This window comes from Grammomys surdaster, unplaced genomic scaffold (genome assembly GCF_004785775.1).
Source record: "Grammomys surdaster isolate TR1022 unplaced genomic scaffold, NIH_TR_1.0 1019, whole genome shotgun sequence".
Lineage (NCBI taxonomy): Eukaryota > Metazoa > Chordata > Mammalia > Rodentia > Muridae > Grammomys > Grammomys surdaster.
In genome coordinates, this window is record NW_021605438.1 from 421,705 (window position 1) to 438,324 (window position 16,620).

Genomic DNA, 16,620 nt, shown 5'->3' on the forward strand with positions numbered 1-16,620 from the left:
CTCTCTCTCTCTCTCTCTCTCTCTCTCTCTCTCTCTCTCTCTCTCTCTGTCACACACACACACTTTCATGTTGGCTCTGTGGTACTTTTTTGTAACAGACCATTACTTTTGTATATATTCTCTTAGCCAGATTGGCAAGCAAATGATGATGCTATAGTCACATTATGCTGTTTTTGTTAAGTTATAACATGTAAGATTTTGAACATCCCCTGGCAAAAGTACATTCTACAGTCTCCATCAATGGGAAATGTAGCCTTTCCACTAAGAGTAGGAACACTCTGAGAACCCAACTTAATACCCTGGCTTATTATCCTGCACATCTATGCTGTGCACAACAGACCAGGACATAAGCTCTGTCCCATTCGCCTACCTTTTCTCAGCCCCTTTATGTTGTGGATAGCCTCGGCCTTGTATTTTGATGTTAATTTCCCTTTCCTGTGAAGGGCTTCAGAGGAGGCGTGAGTCATTACACAAGTGAATTCTAGTGATCCTTCTGGCCATCTTAATTTGTAGAATTAAGGCTGGAGCCAGTGATTGGGCAGAGGAAGGGGAGGTGGAGAAATAAAGGTTGGTGGGAAGAGAGCAGAGAAGAACAGCAAGAGAGAGAGGAGAGAGAAGATGACAGAGGATGACGGAGGACACTGGGAAGCAGGAAGTAGAAGGAAAAATGCAGGGTCTGGAAAACCCTCAAGTTATAAGGGTCTCAGAGCTGAGGAACAGAGTAGTGTAATGGTGAATCTGCCCAATCTAGGTGTGCAGATTATATTCATAATTACTGAGTTTTCTTTGACCAGTCATATCTGGGTTGGAGATTTCCTTTATGAATAAATGTTCTTGGTATCCAAGAGAGCCAGCTTAAATTTTACTCCTCGCCTCACAAATGAGAAGACCAGCATCTTTTTCTGCCCTGTTATGCCATCTGACTCCCTTACCCTAACTCAGACTAGCAAAAAAAACTGCATGTTGAAGCATCTACAATGCTCGGGACATCCATGCCTGCCAGGCCACATATGGCTACTGGGTACATGCAATGGTACCAGTAGGCTCCCGCTGCCACTCCCGCTGCCTCATGGAGCAGCAATGCGCAGCAGCAGCAGCAGCAGCAGCTTTCTCTTTATTACTGTCATTGTGAAGTGGTAGCTGTGGGTACTAGGCATGTTCTAAAGCATTAGCCTTGATAAGACAAAATTCTGCAAAGCAAATACAAGACAGAACCACACTAGCAGCCCATACCACTAGAGTTAGCTTCCATCTATGAGTCAAAGGAAATGAAGACTAGTGTTTCGCAAGACTTCTGCCTCCTTAACTTTTTCTTCCTATTGGTCTTTAGGGGGAGCTGACCATGACCAGCGAGATGGAAAACTTACAGAATGCCCTATACCTAGATGTGGTCCCAGAGTCCTGGGCCAGGCGAGCCTACCCTTCAACAGCAGGCCTGGCAGCCTGGTTTCTGGACCTGCTTAACAGAATCAAAGAGCTGGAGGCCTGGACAGGCGACTTCTTGATGCCCTCTACTGTTTGGCTGACGGGCTTTTTCAACCCCCAGTCCTTCCTGACTGCCATCATGCAGTCCATGGCCCGCAAGAATGAATGGCCACTAGACCAGATGGCCCTGCAATGTGATGTGACAAAGAAGAACAGAGAGGAGTTCCGGAGCCCTCCTCGGGAAGGGGCCTACATCTATGGGCTCTTCATGGAAGGTGCTTGCTGGGACACACAGGTATAGTCTGGAGACAAGCCAAATGGTACCTTGGGGGTGGGCTTGATGACATGCACATTGACTGCCTGGTGCAGTGCTCTGAAATCTTTTTACCTAGGTGCCCTTTCTCTCCTTGAGACTTTTTAATCCATCCAAGAGCAAAGGCTCATCAAAAGAGGGAGAAGAATATGCCTAAGATGAGGCCTGTGCAACCACACTAGCTGGATCTGACCTCAGCACCACCCTTTACTAACCATATGGCTGTGGTCTAGTGTTTCCTCTCAAGAGCTCCATTGACCAAACTATAAAATGGGAGAATAGCCACTGTGAAATCAAATGGGTTACTGTGTAAGAGAATTGGACTGCATCTGGTACACAGACAGCTGACGATGCCATGGTACTGATTATGGCCTTTCTGCTCAGATGGGAAGGTATTCTGGGACTCAGAAGCCAAATAACCACATAGATCTGAGGGGAGAAGCTATCCCAATGGAAAAGCATCTCAAGACATGGGGACCCAGAAACCACACAACTCTGAGGTGGGACAGTGTCCAAATGGAAAGGCATCCTGAGACAGGGAGCCCAGGGACCAAGTGGCTCTGAGGAAGCCTTCCCTGCAGAGGGGGGCTACTAGAGGGAAATTCCAGCTGAGGAGCTCAGCTTCTCTTACTTTCCTTCTCTTCATTGCTTATTGTCTTCCTCCAATGAGAGTCACAGCAGGCAGCAAATTTCAAAAGAGATCAAAGGGCCCAGGGTGTGGAGGGATGAATCCAGGAGTGGTTGCCTATGCTCCCCAGAGGGAGCAGACAGCAGGGAATTGGACAAAGCACAGTGATTATTATATAGGGGTTTCTTAGAGGGTGGAGCTTTCTAGGGTGAAGATTTCCAGGGTGAAGATTGGTAAGATTTCAAGTCCTGAGCTTGGGGGAACTCAGGGATTGGTCAGTTTTATGCAGACTTTTCACCTGAAATTAGCATAATCTTGGGAGGGTCCTGTTAAGGGGCTAGAGATGACCTTTATGACAGTTAGGGAAGCCTGGGGGCTTAGCTGTTGTAGCTCTTCAGGCAGGGCCCTGGCTACTTTCCTGCCTTGAGGGTTTACAAAATTTACAAAGGGGGTACATGGCAGTGAATGTCTTTCCTGCAGCTTAAGTGGTATGAATATCTAACATTAACGACAATTGGTAATGGGCACTGCATTTCTTTCTGGAGGAATGAACATAATCTGAAACTAATATTATTAATCTCTAAGAACACTTGGAAAGGGCTGGCTTTATGGTATGTTAAGAACAGGCTGAGCTTGTCCAGCTCCTCCTCTGCTTGAATATTCTGTCCTGTGGACAAATGATAGTCCCTTTGTTCACTAGTTTCTAACATCCACCATGACGTCCATCAACCTCAAGACTAGAAAGGCAAATCGTTTTAATACATTTCATGAAAATAAACCAAATTATTCTGTTCCTAACAAAAGCAGGTCAGGGCACATGATAAAGGGATCAGCGTTTCTCAAAGGGTCCAAGGGGTGCTTCATGAAGAATTCAGTACCACATGTGGTAAGGAAGAGTCCTGGGGTTGAGCAGAGTTGGGATAGCAGCAGGTTGTCTTCTGAAAACTCTAGAACATCTCATCTTCAATATGCTTGCTGCAAATCCAAATTTATCTGGCTAATGACTCTTTTGTTCCTGAGAACACCTTAGAATCAGTAGAAACTTTATATCCAATTAGATAGTTGTCTTTGATAAGTCTACTGAGACATCCCAGAAACCATAAAACAACCCAATCTGAAAAGTTACAAAACGGCCAAGGCCAGCCCTTGTCCCCCAGGTACAGTGTAAAAAAGAAAAAAAAAAAAACAAAAAACAAAACAAAAAAAAAAGTACCTCCTTGCAAAAAGATGAAATGCCCTATGGGTGACATAACCACATAAAATCTCAGAGGTAGCAACTCTGCCCAGCTATAACCTCAAACCCAAAAGCATGTGCTGGCAGAAATTGCATTCCATTCCCCATCTAGAGCTCTAACATGGCATCTACCAAAAACTTGCCCTTCATATTCTGATAAAATAGATATATGAAAAAGTAGAGGGAAAATCTACCTGAAAATAGATTAATCTGTATAGAATGGATAAACTTTAGAGTTCTATATCAGCAACTGACTTTAAAGCCAGTTGTAATCTCACATGCTTATAATCCCAGCACTCAGGAAGCTGGCAGAAAAATCATGAGTTTAAGTACAGCCTCAGTTACACAACATGGCTTCCTTTTCAAATAAATAAACAACCAAAAAAGATGATTTATATGCTAAGCACATAGAAATGTATTTTTAAAGTATAAGACAGTTTCCATTGTAGGCTACTGGGAGAACCCTGAAGAGTAAACAGGGTTCTGCCAGAACCTAGGGAAGGCTGGCTGGCTGGACTCTGGGACTAAAGTGGCTCTCTTCACATTCTTGTACTTAGGCTGGGATCATTGCAGAGGCGAAACTGAAGGACCTGACACCCCCCATGCCTGTGATGTTCCTCAAGGCCATTCCAGCAGATAAGCAAGACTGCCGAAGTGTCTATGCTTGTCCAGTGTACAAGACTTGTCAGCGGGGACCCACCTACGTGTGGACTTTCAATCTTAAGACTAAAGAAAATCCATCCAAGTGGGTTCTGGCTGGTGTTGCCTTGCTTCTCCAGATTTAGCATCTTTAAGAGCCCTTGGGAGAACAAAGGAGGGTGGATAACAGCTCCCTGACAGGCAAGTGGGTGAGGGGTGATAGGAGAGTCTTATGAAGAAGTCATAGGCATTAAACCTCTGTAGAATTTCTCTAGGGAACTTAGAGTGCCTCAAGGGAGGCTATGTTCCTACAGCGTCAGCCCAGAAATAATGGGAGAACTCTTGAGTAGTACATTTTTTCAAATAAAGTGATTTATTCAACTCTTCTAAGAACTGTTGTCATAAATAATGGTAAAGAGACCAAGACAATCAAGCTGGTAATGACCACAGACCTTGTTACACAGCGCGATCCTAGACCTTTGTGCTCTGGCTCCCAGATACCTCACACGAAAAGGCAGTACCCATCCATCATAATCTGCATATCATCACTGCTTGAGAAACCTGCCCTGTTTAGAAATATAAAGTGTTACAACACTAGCATTTCTCTGTAAACAGCCAGAGAGTAAGCAGTCAAGGCTTCACAAGTCATATTCTTGGCTAGAAACCCTCTACATGGTTTCTGTGGCACAAATATGGTTACAGCCTAGACATGTAACCAAGTGAGTGTAGCTGTGTTTTAGTAAGACACACAAAAACAAGATCACCTCTGTTGTACCACCTGTCCTATGGCACCTGTCACAGTGGCCTGTGATTGAGTCATGCATCTACTACATAACCTTTCTACTCACTGTTTGCTGAAGATACAACTGTAACCATGCAAGTAGATTCTATTAGCTTTGCTATTCTGAACACTACTCATGAGACCCCCAAGGAGAAGCTTATACCAACCATAAAGCTGATCACCTGAAACTTTCCAGATTTCCCACTGTGGACACCTCTACTGGAAACTAAACGGATGTGCAGTTTTAGATGGGTTTGACACAGCTCTGTGAAGTGACTTTGATAAGGAAGGCCAGGATGAGTGAGGCTCACTCCTCCTCTTCCTTCATATCTTGCAGTAGTATTTAATTACTATTTAGAAGGTGCTTCATGAAATACAACGGGCACCTGAAGCCCCTGGAGGACTTGTCAGACCAAAGCTAGAACCCTACTTGGCACAATTTCTGACTCAACTTGGTAAGGTTTAAGAAAAAAAATGGGGAAGGGGGAACTCTTTAGGGAAGAGGAAGGTGGTTATCCAGAAGATGGAGGGAAGTAGATAAAACAGCAATAAGGATGGCTGAAAAAGCCACAAAGAACCATACGATTAAAAATTATAATATACATAATTCCATCTATAAATATGCATATATAGTTTTAAAGAACTTTTCTCATCTGGACTGTCAGCATTCCTACCAAGAGTCATAGACTACCTAATAAAAACCCCAACAGCAGACATGAGAAGCTGTCTTTTGAGTTTGTTGGTTCGGGCTATCCAAATATAGAGCCTATTACACTATTGTTCTTAGTTCCTACCAGAGGTGGAGGTTCCTATTGCTAAAAATACTATGCATATCAGAAATAGAGCCCAAAGACCCCTGAGTTACAACTGTCCTGAACTGAGAACTAACTTTCCTGGTACCAGAAGGCTCCACGTAAGTTTCCAAAGATGAGAGACAACCAACAGTCCTACCCAGCTACAGCACCTACCAACACAGCATCTACGAACAACCACCACCAGCAGGGCGCAGTAACCCTAAGGGTGTAGTAGCAGCACACATAACTTTGGCAGTAACCAATAGCTCTCTAATCGACTCAACAAAAAGGAGACCTGGCTACCTACTTAGCACTAGTAAAGTAATGGTCCTTAGAGGAGATTCGAACATAGATACAGATAGAGCTATATGCATGCATACATTAACATGGGTGAAAATAGAGGCCATGAATTTGAATGGGAGTGGGGATGGGCACATGGGAAGAGGTACATGGGAGTGTTGATAGAAGTTTCACTGTACCAAGGGAGTAAATTTTGAGATATACAACTTGGGCAGGTTTGACATATATATATATATGTTAATAAATTCCTAGGCAGTATTAAAAACTAGATCGATACTATTGATTTCTTCCTAACACCCTACAGGCAAAATGAGGTAATAAAGAACATTTTAAAACATAAAACACTCTTGCCGTAATGACAGTTCAAGAAGGATGCCAGAATAAAGGAGGATACTTGAGGCATGTGATCACGCGGCAGGCAGACTTACCTGAGGTAAAAGTTGCCCAGCATGGCCCATGCTTTTGCTCTCTAGTTTCTTTCCGCTACATTACCAACCTGCTAGGTTTCTATGGGGTGGTCCTGGAGCTCAGTTCCCACATGGGCTCTTCTATGAAAACGGTATATTCAGAAGTGATAGTCAAAACACAGTGAACACGGCAGATACAAGGAAGATAGAGACCAACTCAGCTCAGTTTATTTCAAATAAGGGACAGTTAAACAGGAACTTTGTCACCAGTCTGACAAAGATGGCATGCACTCGCAGGCCTCACTACCTCCGTTCTGTGACACCCTGCTCTAGGAGGCCATCAGGCTCGTGGGAGAGAGCTACTAAAGCCATTATCTATACTGCATGTCTTTCCCAAGGGGTCCAAAATAGGGGGCCAGCTGAAACAAACAAAAACTGGCATTTTTCCTGGTGCAAAAGGAAAAAGTAAACTCAACTCAAAACAACATCCCCTCCACATCAAAACAGTGCCCAGTTCCTCTCCCTCCAACACACAGAGAGGAGGAGGTCGTTTCTGGTCGAAGTTCCTCCTGGCAGAGCTGAGCAGGGTTGCAATGGACTACAGTGCCTGTGGGCGGGGCTGTGGGCGGGGCTTCCTTCCCCAAGTGTGATCTCTGATGCTTGTCGAGGCTGGAGCTCCAGCTGAACAGCTTGCCGCAGCGGGTACATTTATAAGGTTTCTCACCTGTATGAACCCTTTGATGTCTATTGAAGTTTGACCTCTGAATAAAGCTTTTCTCACAGAGAGGGCATTTATAGGGTTTCTCTCCTGTGTGGATTTTCTCATGGTGGCGCAAGCCTGAGAAGTCACTAAAGCCTTTTCCACAGTAATCACATTTACAGGGCTTCTCTCCTGTGTGAGTTCTCTGATGTTTCACAAAGTCTGAGCTCCGTAGAAAGGCTTTTTTGCAAATGCGGCAATGAAAGTATGTCTCTCCTGTATGAGTCCTTTGGTGAAAAACAAGCTGTGAATTCCTATAGAAGGTTTTCCCACACTCTCTGCAGGTAGGCAGTTTCTGGGCCATGGGGGCTCTGGCCTGTCCTTTCTGAGAGGCCTCTCTCTTCTCCTCTAGCCACAAGGCAGACAGCTCTCCCGAAGAAGAGTTCTGTATGTGCTGAGCCAGCTGCTTCCCAGAGGCCCTTTCATGAGGAAAGAGCTGTGCTCCAGTTCCCTCACCCTGAAGGTTTTCCAGAGCCTCTGGGACACTCTCTCCTCCAAAATGATGTGGCTCACTCTCACTGAAGAAATCACTCAAGGTCTGTGGTGGAGCTTCACCTGATGCCTGACAGAAAACATCCAGACATCCCTGGTCTCTGTGATTTTCCAAGTTTAGGTTCTCTTTGTCATTTTCTTGTCGGTCTTCTGAAAGGAAAAAGAAGGTTTAAATGGCAGTAACTGCTATGTCTTGTTATCCGGCTGATGCAGAGATGGTACCAGGCAAGCATCATGCCTCTTTTTACTGAAAGGGCATCAATAAATGTGGAAGAAAACCATCACTCAGGTGCCTCAGCACGCCAGACTCACTCTACCTGTGCTTGGTTCAAGGCTAAATCAATTGGCTCTGAAGTCGAGCCACTCATTCTGAAGAGCACAAGCTTCTTCTAATGAGCTTTTCTCATCCCTCCACAAGAACAGTATGCACTTAAGGGCCCAAAACACCAAACGTTATATACAATCAGTGCTTGTTAAGATGGTTGGTTTTCTTTTTAAGGTTTATTTTATTATCTGTAATTATGTGTGTTTGTTTATATTCATACATGAGTGCAGGTACCCACAGAGGAGCTAGAGTCACAGACATCTGTGAGTCACCTGACGTGTGCTGGGAACCAAACTCAGGTCCTCTGCAAGAACAGCATGCATGCTCTCAACTACTGAGTCATCCCTCCAGCCCCAAGATTTTTATTTGATTATATATAAAAGATAATACAGTAAGAATTTAGGAAGAGAAAATAAACACATGTAAGAAACCCAAATCAACCCCAACAGCATTACCAAACATGACGACATACATGATACTGGCTCACTATGTGGCCCTGGCTAGCCTGGAACTTTCATCAGCCAGACTGGCCTCAGACTCCAAGAGATCTGCCTGCCTCTGCCCCCTGAGTGCTGGATTAGAGGTGTGTGCCATCACTGTGTCTGGACTTCCAGTCTAATTTCATTTGCATGCATGCATGTATAACCTACATTTATATAAAAGTGATGTCATACTGAACACAGTTCTATATCTGTCTACTTAGCATTTATACAGTAAATATTGACCCTGGTCTATTTAATATTTAACATGAATTCTCATAGAAGAAATCTAAATTCTTTGGGGAACGGGGGGCATGTTGAGATAGGGTTTCTCCGTGTTGTCCTGGCTGTCCTAGAACTAGGTCTGTAGACCATACTGGCCTTGAATTCACAGAGATCTACATACCTCTGCCTCCTAAGTGCTAGGATTAAAGGCATGCACCATTACCGCCTGACCAAGAAGTCTAAAATTTAGTTAATAAAATTCATTAATGTTTTATTGTAGTCATAATTTTTTGGTAGGCTCAATACAATAAGGCTATATTGTGCCACACTAGTTAACTAGAGCAGTTCTATGTGCTGTGCTAGCTATGTATTTTTTTTTCCAAAGGGGAGGGGGTTTATTCAGGGCAGAGGGCAAAGGTGGGGAGAGAAACGGGAGAAGATGGCAGAGAAAGAAGAGAAAGAGGGGAAAGAAGTGGAGGCCAGCCATGACCACATGGAGAGAGGGGGAAGGGAAGGGGGGAGAGGCGAGGGGACAGAGAGAAGCTAGAGACAAGAGAGCAAGAGAAGCTATGTATGTTTTATGTAAGTAGTTTTGGTTTTGCTATGTTGCCCAGGCCATTCATATTCTCTCTCTCTCTCTCTTTTTTTTAGCTTTTTTCAAGACAGGGTTTCTCTGTGTAGCCCTGGCTGTCCTGGAACTCACTCTGTAGACCAGACTGGCCTCAAACTCAGAAATCCACCTGCCTCTGCCTCCCGAGTGCTGGGATTAAAGGCATGCGCCACCACCGCCCGGCTCAAGCTATCCTCAAACCCTTAGGCTCAGGTGATACTCCTGGCTCAGCCTCTTGGATAGCTAGGAATTCAAGTACTGGACACCATACCTAGCTATACATGTTTTATTAACTTGTGTAGGCAATTATGCTTTTTCTCATAATGCAGGCTTCTGATTATCATTTGAAGCATCTGGTAAAGATTTATTTTTTTTATTTTGGTTGGAAGGTTTATTTAAATTTTTTAAAACTACTTTATCCTTATAAATCTAAGAAATATATTCAGTGCCAGGCATAGTATCATAAACCTAGGATCCCTGAGTGGGAAGGTGAGGCAAGAAGATTTCAAGATCAAAGACAGTTCAGGGAACACAACAAGATCCATCTTTAAAAAGTAATCAATCCTGAGCTACAGAGCAGGTTCAAGGGCAGCAGCTCTATATAAGACTCTGCCTCAGGCTGGTAAGATGGCTCAGCAGTTAAGAGCACTGACTGCTCTTCTGGAGGACCTGAGTTCAATTCCCAGCAACCACATGGTAGCTGACAACCAACTGTAATGAGATGTCTGAAGACAGCTACTGTGTACTTACATATAATAAATAAATAAAAACTTAAAAAAAAAAGACTCTGCCTCAAAAATTTAAACCAAACTAAACAAAAATAAACAAGAGGTTGTTTTCTTCTCTCTTTTTACTCTCGCCTTACCAATGGCCTGCCAGGCCTACGCACCTATCAGAGAGCTAGAACTGAACATGTTTGTTCTCTGAGTACCAAGACATAGCCCACTCGAAGGGTAAAGTACTGTCTATTATCTTTAAAGAAGAGTCAAGTAACTGCCACCATGAAAATTATAATAAATATAATGTGAGTTTCGGATTTCCCCACTGTGGAAACCTATGCCCTTAATCATGTATTTACTACAATAAATACCACTATAATAAGCAATTCTCTTTATAAGTGTTTATCCACTTTCTGATCAATGCCTTAAAGGAATTCCTCAGAGCACAACTGCAATACCTAATGGCTTGAACATTAGGATTTTTTTTTTTAAATTGTTCTTAGATTTATTTTATGTGTGTGTGCCTGAAGGTGTAGATGAGCACCACACATACACAGGAGCCTATGGAGGTGAGAAAAGGGGGCTAGATCCCCTGAGACTGGAGTTACAGATGGTTCTGAGCTGCTACGTAGATCTTGGGAACCAAACCCAGCTCCTCTATATAAGCAGTAAGAATCCTAAGCCACTGAGCCACCCCTCTGGCCCTGCAGTTCTTAATACCTACTGGCAACCTAACTTTCGGAAGGGCTCTCCCATCCTCTGCTATGTTGTTAAGCAGGAGGGATGGAGAGGGTGCTAATACTTCAGTACCGAATGCTTTCTTTAGATATGCTATTTAGAGCAGTGAAAAATGGATTTTTGTTATTTTAAATGTTAATTCCTCAGTGATAAAAGGATAAATCTTTTTCCTCACACATCTGGCAGCTACTTTTTATATTCTAAGACTGCTGTCCAAATTTTACTGTAAAAAGTAATTTGTTCTCATCAACTTGCTTTAACTTTCTCTATTTTAAGAAAAATAAAACATACCATCATTTATGTATCAAGTTCACAAAAATGTTTTACACCAATTTAGTTGCAGTGATTTTGTTCAGTTACTCTTATGTATAGATTTTTTTACTTTATAAACAAATTACCAGTCTGTTATTCTTTTCCTCAAAGATTTCTTTTATCACCTCTATGCTTAGAAAAATGTTTCCAATCCAAACAGGATGCAAATAAAATATCCACTTGTGTTTTTTTTCTTTGTGTCTACTTTGTAAATTATCTTTTAAAAATTGATTTCTAACTTACTTTGTTAAGCAACATAGGCAAAGCTCTCCAGTACCTCCCCCTTCTAGCCCTGCACAGAGAAGCAGTTCCTGCCAGTGGATCCCTGGCTACCTCCTTCATCACAAGTGAACCTGAGAGCCTCCCGCTTCACGAAGGATCTTCCAACTTTGCTCACTATTCTTGTCTGCTGTTAAGATATGTACTTAGGAATCGCATAACCAGTTTTGGAATTTTGTTTTGTTTCACGTTTTGCTGTTGTTTTAATCCCTGGGTACTCTGACTGCAGACGCAGTGTACAACTTTTTGAGGCTGACACTGCTGATCTGTTTTTACTCTGAACTGTCCTTCCATATGGTCAAAGAAATGGCATTTCTCTCTCATGACTTCTGCACTTGGCCTTACTACATATCTGGTAGTCTGCCCAACCGTTGAGTTTTCCAACTGGTCCTATCTTATCTTGTTGCTATAGCTTCCGCCCCAGGTCAGTCTCTCTTCCTAGAATCCTGGACCCCTACTAGGCCCTGCACAGGCTTCTCTCTCTAAGTATTCTCTTCCATCTGTCCTCATCACTACCAAATTAATCATCCCACAATTACTTCTAATACCCTTTCTCTCAATTCTATCTCTAGTTATAAAGACAGGCTATGCAAGGCAGAATCTAAAGGGGCCAAGTCGGCAAGAAGGATGCATGGGAAACAAACAACAAAATCCCAAACAAAACAGAAATAGCTGGGATACAGTGAGCTGAATATCACAAATAAAACCCTACTGCTACAAGGTATAGGCAAGCTCTGTCCTTTACTCATTTTTATTGGGAATGCAAATATGCCAAAAACATCATTTCTATAATAATTAATAATAATAGGCTCAGTGTATAAGAGCGCTTACTGTTCTTGCAGAGGACATGGGTTCTGTTCTCAGCACCCATGTGGTAGCTCATTAACTCTCTGCAACTCTAGTTCTAGGGAATCTGACGGCCTTTTCTGGCCTCCTTGAACACCATGCATACATGTGGTGCACAGATATATGCAGAAAAATACCCATACGCAAAAATTTTAAAAATTCAAATACTATAATATTAATCCTACTAGGCGAACCAGATAGTCCCGCTCTTCCCAGGTTGATTTCCTAGGTAACACTCATGAAGCATCTTCTTCCAAGTCTGCTCACCATTCTTCCCTGATGACATGACAGTGTGAAATCGATTGCTCTACAGGAACTCTTGTGAAACAGTAAATATACTGCTTCAAATTAAAGTCAGAACTGGGTATAATGTGTGCTTTGCATGTATAAAATCTGACTTGACTCCCAGCACAAAAAAAAACTGATAATAAAACTATATCTATCAACTCTTACTCTCTGTAATATGTTATCAGAGGAAAATGATTAGACTCCATTAGGGAAAGAATAATTTGAGTCCTTTTCCTTCTCCAAGATTCTAGAATTCAATACATGTGTACATGGGCATGTGTGTACACATGTAAGCGAGCTGTTATGTTTTCTATGGTTGACATGCTTTAGAAAGGACACCCAAGGCAAAGGGGTTCAGAGTTATTCCCAGTCTTGAACCATGTTAAGCATCAGTTGATGCTGCTATTTAATGAAGTCCAGGCACAAAGAGACTAAATAGAACACTCTTCTGTTAGGTGGTTAGTACTGATTATGATCGGGTTAGGAAAAATTTAGTTTTGAGCCAGTAAGATGGTTCAGTGAATAACAGTGCTTTCTACACAGGCCTCATGACCTGAATTTGATCTCCAGAACCCATATAACAGTGAGAAGAAGGGCTGCATAAAGCTGTTCTCTGGCCTCTATATACATACAATGGCACAGAATGCCCCTACACAGAGGTCATAAACACAGACTAATAAAATTAAAATTTTTTTTTACAAATCCAAAAAAGTATTTTCCCTGAATTTCTTTGCTGATATAATGGCTATTACATGAAGCCTTTCTGAGGAAATGTTAACACCTACATTGGCCTCATGTTGTCTGAGTATTAGTTCTGAGAAGGAAAACTGGCAAAATAGACATGACTGACAGAAGACCCACCATGTGCTCTTTCATTCATGGCTAAATAAATATATCAACAGCCCTGCAGCCAGCAACGGCAGGTAGTCAAGTCAGACCACAGTTAGCTATGACTAGTGCAATAACTATTTTACCCACCACCTGCAGTTTGATCTGTAGAGGTCAGACATGGCTAGAGACCATGACATCACTGACCTTTGCAGGTGGGTCTTGCCATCTTCTCAGCGCCGTGAAGGTGCAGCCCCACCAGTTCTTCCCCATATTTTGCTAAGTTAGTCAAGTCAGGTTTGGAGTTGGAAATGCCTGCTACTGAGAGAGAGAAATTTTGTGGGCTTAGTGACGTCTGGGAGCTCAAAGGAGAACCCCAGACATGAAGTCACTTACATACACTCACCAGAGAACTAGATGATAAGGACATATGGTTAATCCCATGAAAACAAGAAGCTAGACAGGTGACAAGGACCTGGGGATCACTGGCAGGCTGGTGCAAACATCAAGACAGGGACTCTTACCATTTTTAAGACAGTTCAGTTTAGTAGGAAAAGAATTATGAATCCAAAGCCAGTGACAACTGCATCCACCTTAGCTCAGCCCCTGGGAGCTGTGGAAGATTGAGCAAGTCTTTGATCTGATGCTCACTTCAAGCATCTTTTAAAAGGGAATGCTACAGGTGGGCCTGGTGGCACATGCCTTTAATCCCAGCACTCAGGAAACAAAAGCAGGTGGATCTCTGTAAGGTCAAGGGTAGCCTGACCTATAATAGTACGTTCCAGGTCAACCAGGGCTTACCTATGAGACCCTGTGTCAAAAATGGAAAAATAAGGGGTAGAGGGTGGGGAATAGCATCACCATGACCATTTAATTTGTTTCATAAATTAAAAGTATTAGTATAGTTAACACAATCACACAGTTCCTGAAGAACAGAACACTTTCAATAATGGAACATTCTTACTTATACACCTGCTATTACTAACTCATCAACGTCCTATAGTAGCACCAATGACTCCCTTTACACACACCTTCAACAGGTGTCTCTTAAGTATGCACACAAGATACTTAACAGTTTCTTAGTCTTTTCATCTCCTCCCATTAAGTGGGCTCATGCCCTCACCTCCTGAGACCATTTTCCCATAGGTCTCCAGCATGAGATCCCAGTACTGTTCCTTCTGAGTAGAATCCAGGTGTCTCCACTGCTCCTGGGGGGAAAAACACATAACAATCATTCCAGTGAAGGTGCTTAAACCTGCTTCCCAAACCACAGAAAGCTGAGAGGAAGAAATCCACTGTGGACATTGGTCAATAGGAGACCCAAGAACTCACTGGAACAAGTGAGTCCTCTGTCAAAGACAAAGAGGGCAATGGGAGGATGACAGGCTTCAGATCCCCATTTCTTGCCCAGTTCATAAAACATTAGTGGCCTTTTTGTTTGGTTTGGTTCTATGATGCATACTAGGAATGAAGAACACTGAACACCCTGACCCTCACTCTTATCTCTTACAAGAGCTGCAGCTCTTTTGACACTGGGTGCCTGCTATCCCCACTATTGGAAACCTAGACATCCAAGAGAAAGGAAAGACATTAAAAGGGAAATTAGTGAGAAAGGCAATTGTAAATGTGTGAAAAGGGAGGAAGAGTTAACAGCTGTAAACCCTGCTTCTGAAACAAAAGCATCAGGTGTCACAACTGCACGCATCTGGAGTCCTCTACGGTTCACAGGCCTCCTACCATGAATCTGGTCTCACTCTCAGTGCTCCTAAGCAAGGTGCTCCCCTGTTAGACAAAGTAGCCTTTCTACTCCTTAACAATAGGCTGAAGACCCAAATCGGGAAAGGCCACTTACCTCAAATCCATCTACTTTTCAAAATGAAATTTCAGCCTCCCCATAAGAAGCTGACATTAGCAGTCCAGAGTAATTGGCAGCACTCTGTGGAGTTGTACATACTAGTCCCCAAGTCCCAGACTGGTCACTTTCTACTGTATGATCTTGGGCAAGTTACTTAACCTTTTGGAGTCTTGCTCCCCACCTGCTGCGCGTTCGCACTAAACTTGTTGGGAAGTTTGAAAGAATACAAGCACCACTGTAACAACAGGACACCACAAGCTTCTCACCCTGAGTTCTAAAGCAAGTCTGCCACCTAGTGTCAGGAATGTCTCCAGGAGAGACCTGGAATTAGCAGACTGGGGGGTGGGGGGGGTGGAATTTTTGGTTATGAAAAACATCAGAATGCTCAAAAGTTCTCTCAATATTCTTAACTATATTCTAAATACAAAGTTAAATGTAAACTTTTGTTACTGTTCCATGAATGAAACCCCTGGAAACAGCCAGTCTGAGTAAATATTGCTAAATTCAGGCGTCCTCAGTTAGAACCCACAAGACCTTCATTTGAGAGCTGTCAGGGAAAAGGACGCCATGCAAGCACCTGACAGAATGGCAGCTTTGCTGGACACTGGACATTCTCCATGGCACCACACCAGCTGCTGCTAAGTGAAGTGACAAGCAAGAGAGTGCAAGCACTGGAAGCTCCAACATCACCATCACAACTGACAGCCCAGAGTCACTCAACATTGCACTCATGGTTGAAAGCTACACTCCAGAGCTGGCAAGAAGCTGAGGCCTGAATGTAACCCCTAGTATAGGTGCAGAATACCAACAGCCACTACCTTTCCCTTTGAACGTCCCAAAGTCATGCTGTGCTCTGATGGAATATCTTGTTCCCATGTGGAAAGAGCACCATCTTGTGGGCTTACGAACTATGGCCACCTCAACTGAAATAGAGTAGGGGCATTCTACCCAGTCATCGTTTCTGATAATGACATACTATGTAAGAGTAATCACACCCCCTCTGCATTCTGACATGATTAGCAAAACTTCAAATTTACAGACAAGACTTTAGTCTTGTCTGTATATTTAAATTTCCCTCAATTTTTCAAAGGATTCCATTAAATATGAAGGATTTGCTAAGGCTGATAATGGTTAGGGTTGGTGGTTATTAGGCTATATAAAGATGACTTACTCACTTTAGTGGCTGGTAGGCAGTTGTCAACTAATACGGTATATGTATATAGTCACCAATCAGCTAATACAGACATGGTGTATGTGTATAATTGCCAATCAGCTAATACAGGCACTGTACATGTGTATAATTGCCAATCAGCTAATAAGGGCACTGTGTGTGTGTGTGTGTG

The 16,620-nt window shown here is 43.0% G+C and overlaps 2 protein-coding genes across 7 annotated transcripts in view; one reads left to right on the top strand and one right to left on the bottom strand.

Annotated features, from left to right (window-relative positions):
* The window catches only part of Dnah9 (dynein axonemal heavy chain 9), a 315,810-nt gene extending 311,181 nt beyond the window's left edge, over nt 1-4,629 (top strand). Inside the window, exons 68-69 of the mRNA XM_028783166.1 lie at nt 1,331-1,720; nt 4,158-4,629. Coding sequence (XP_028638999.1) covers nt 1,331-1,720; nt 4,158-4,385 — 618 coding nt within the window. The 3' untranslated portion in view covers nt 4,386-4,629. The remainder of the gene's footprint in view (nt 1-1,330; nt 1,721-4,157) is intronic.
* Nucleotides 4,630-6,716: 2,087 nt separating this feature from the next.
* The window catches only part of Znf18 (zinc finger protein 18), a 22,795-nt gene continuing 12,891 nt past the window's right edge, over nt 6,717-16,620 (bottom strand). For 3 of the 6 annotated variants that reach the window (XM_028783167.1, XM_028783169.1, XM_028783168.1), the window contains 3 exons: nt 14,546-14,630; nt 13,630-13,743; nt 6,717-7,923 (listed from right to left, as the gene is read on the bottom strand). In XM_028783167.1, coding sequence (XP_028639000.1) covers nt 6,998-7,923; nt 13,630-13,743; nt 14,546-14,630 — 1,125 coding nt within the window. In that variant the 3' untranslated portion in view covers nt 6,717-6,997. The remainder of the gene's footprint in view (nt 7,924-13,629; nt 13,744-14,545; nt 14,631-16,620) is intronic. The other 3 variants (XM_028783171.1, XM_028783170.1, XM_028783173.1) reach the window with 3 other exon arrangements.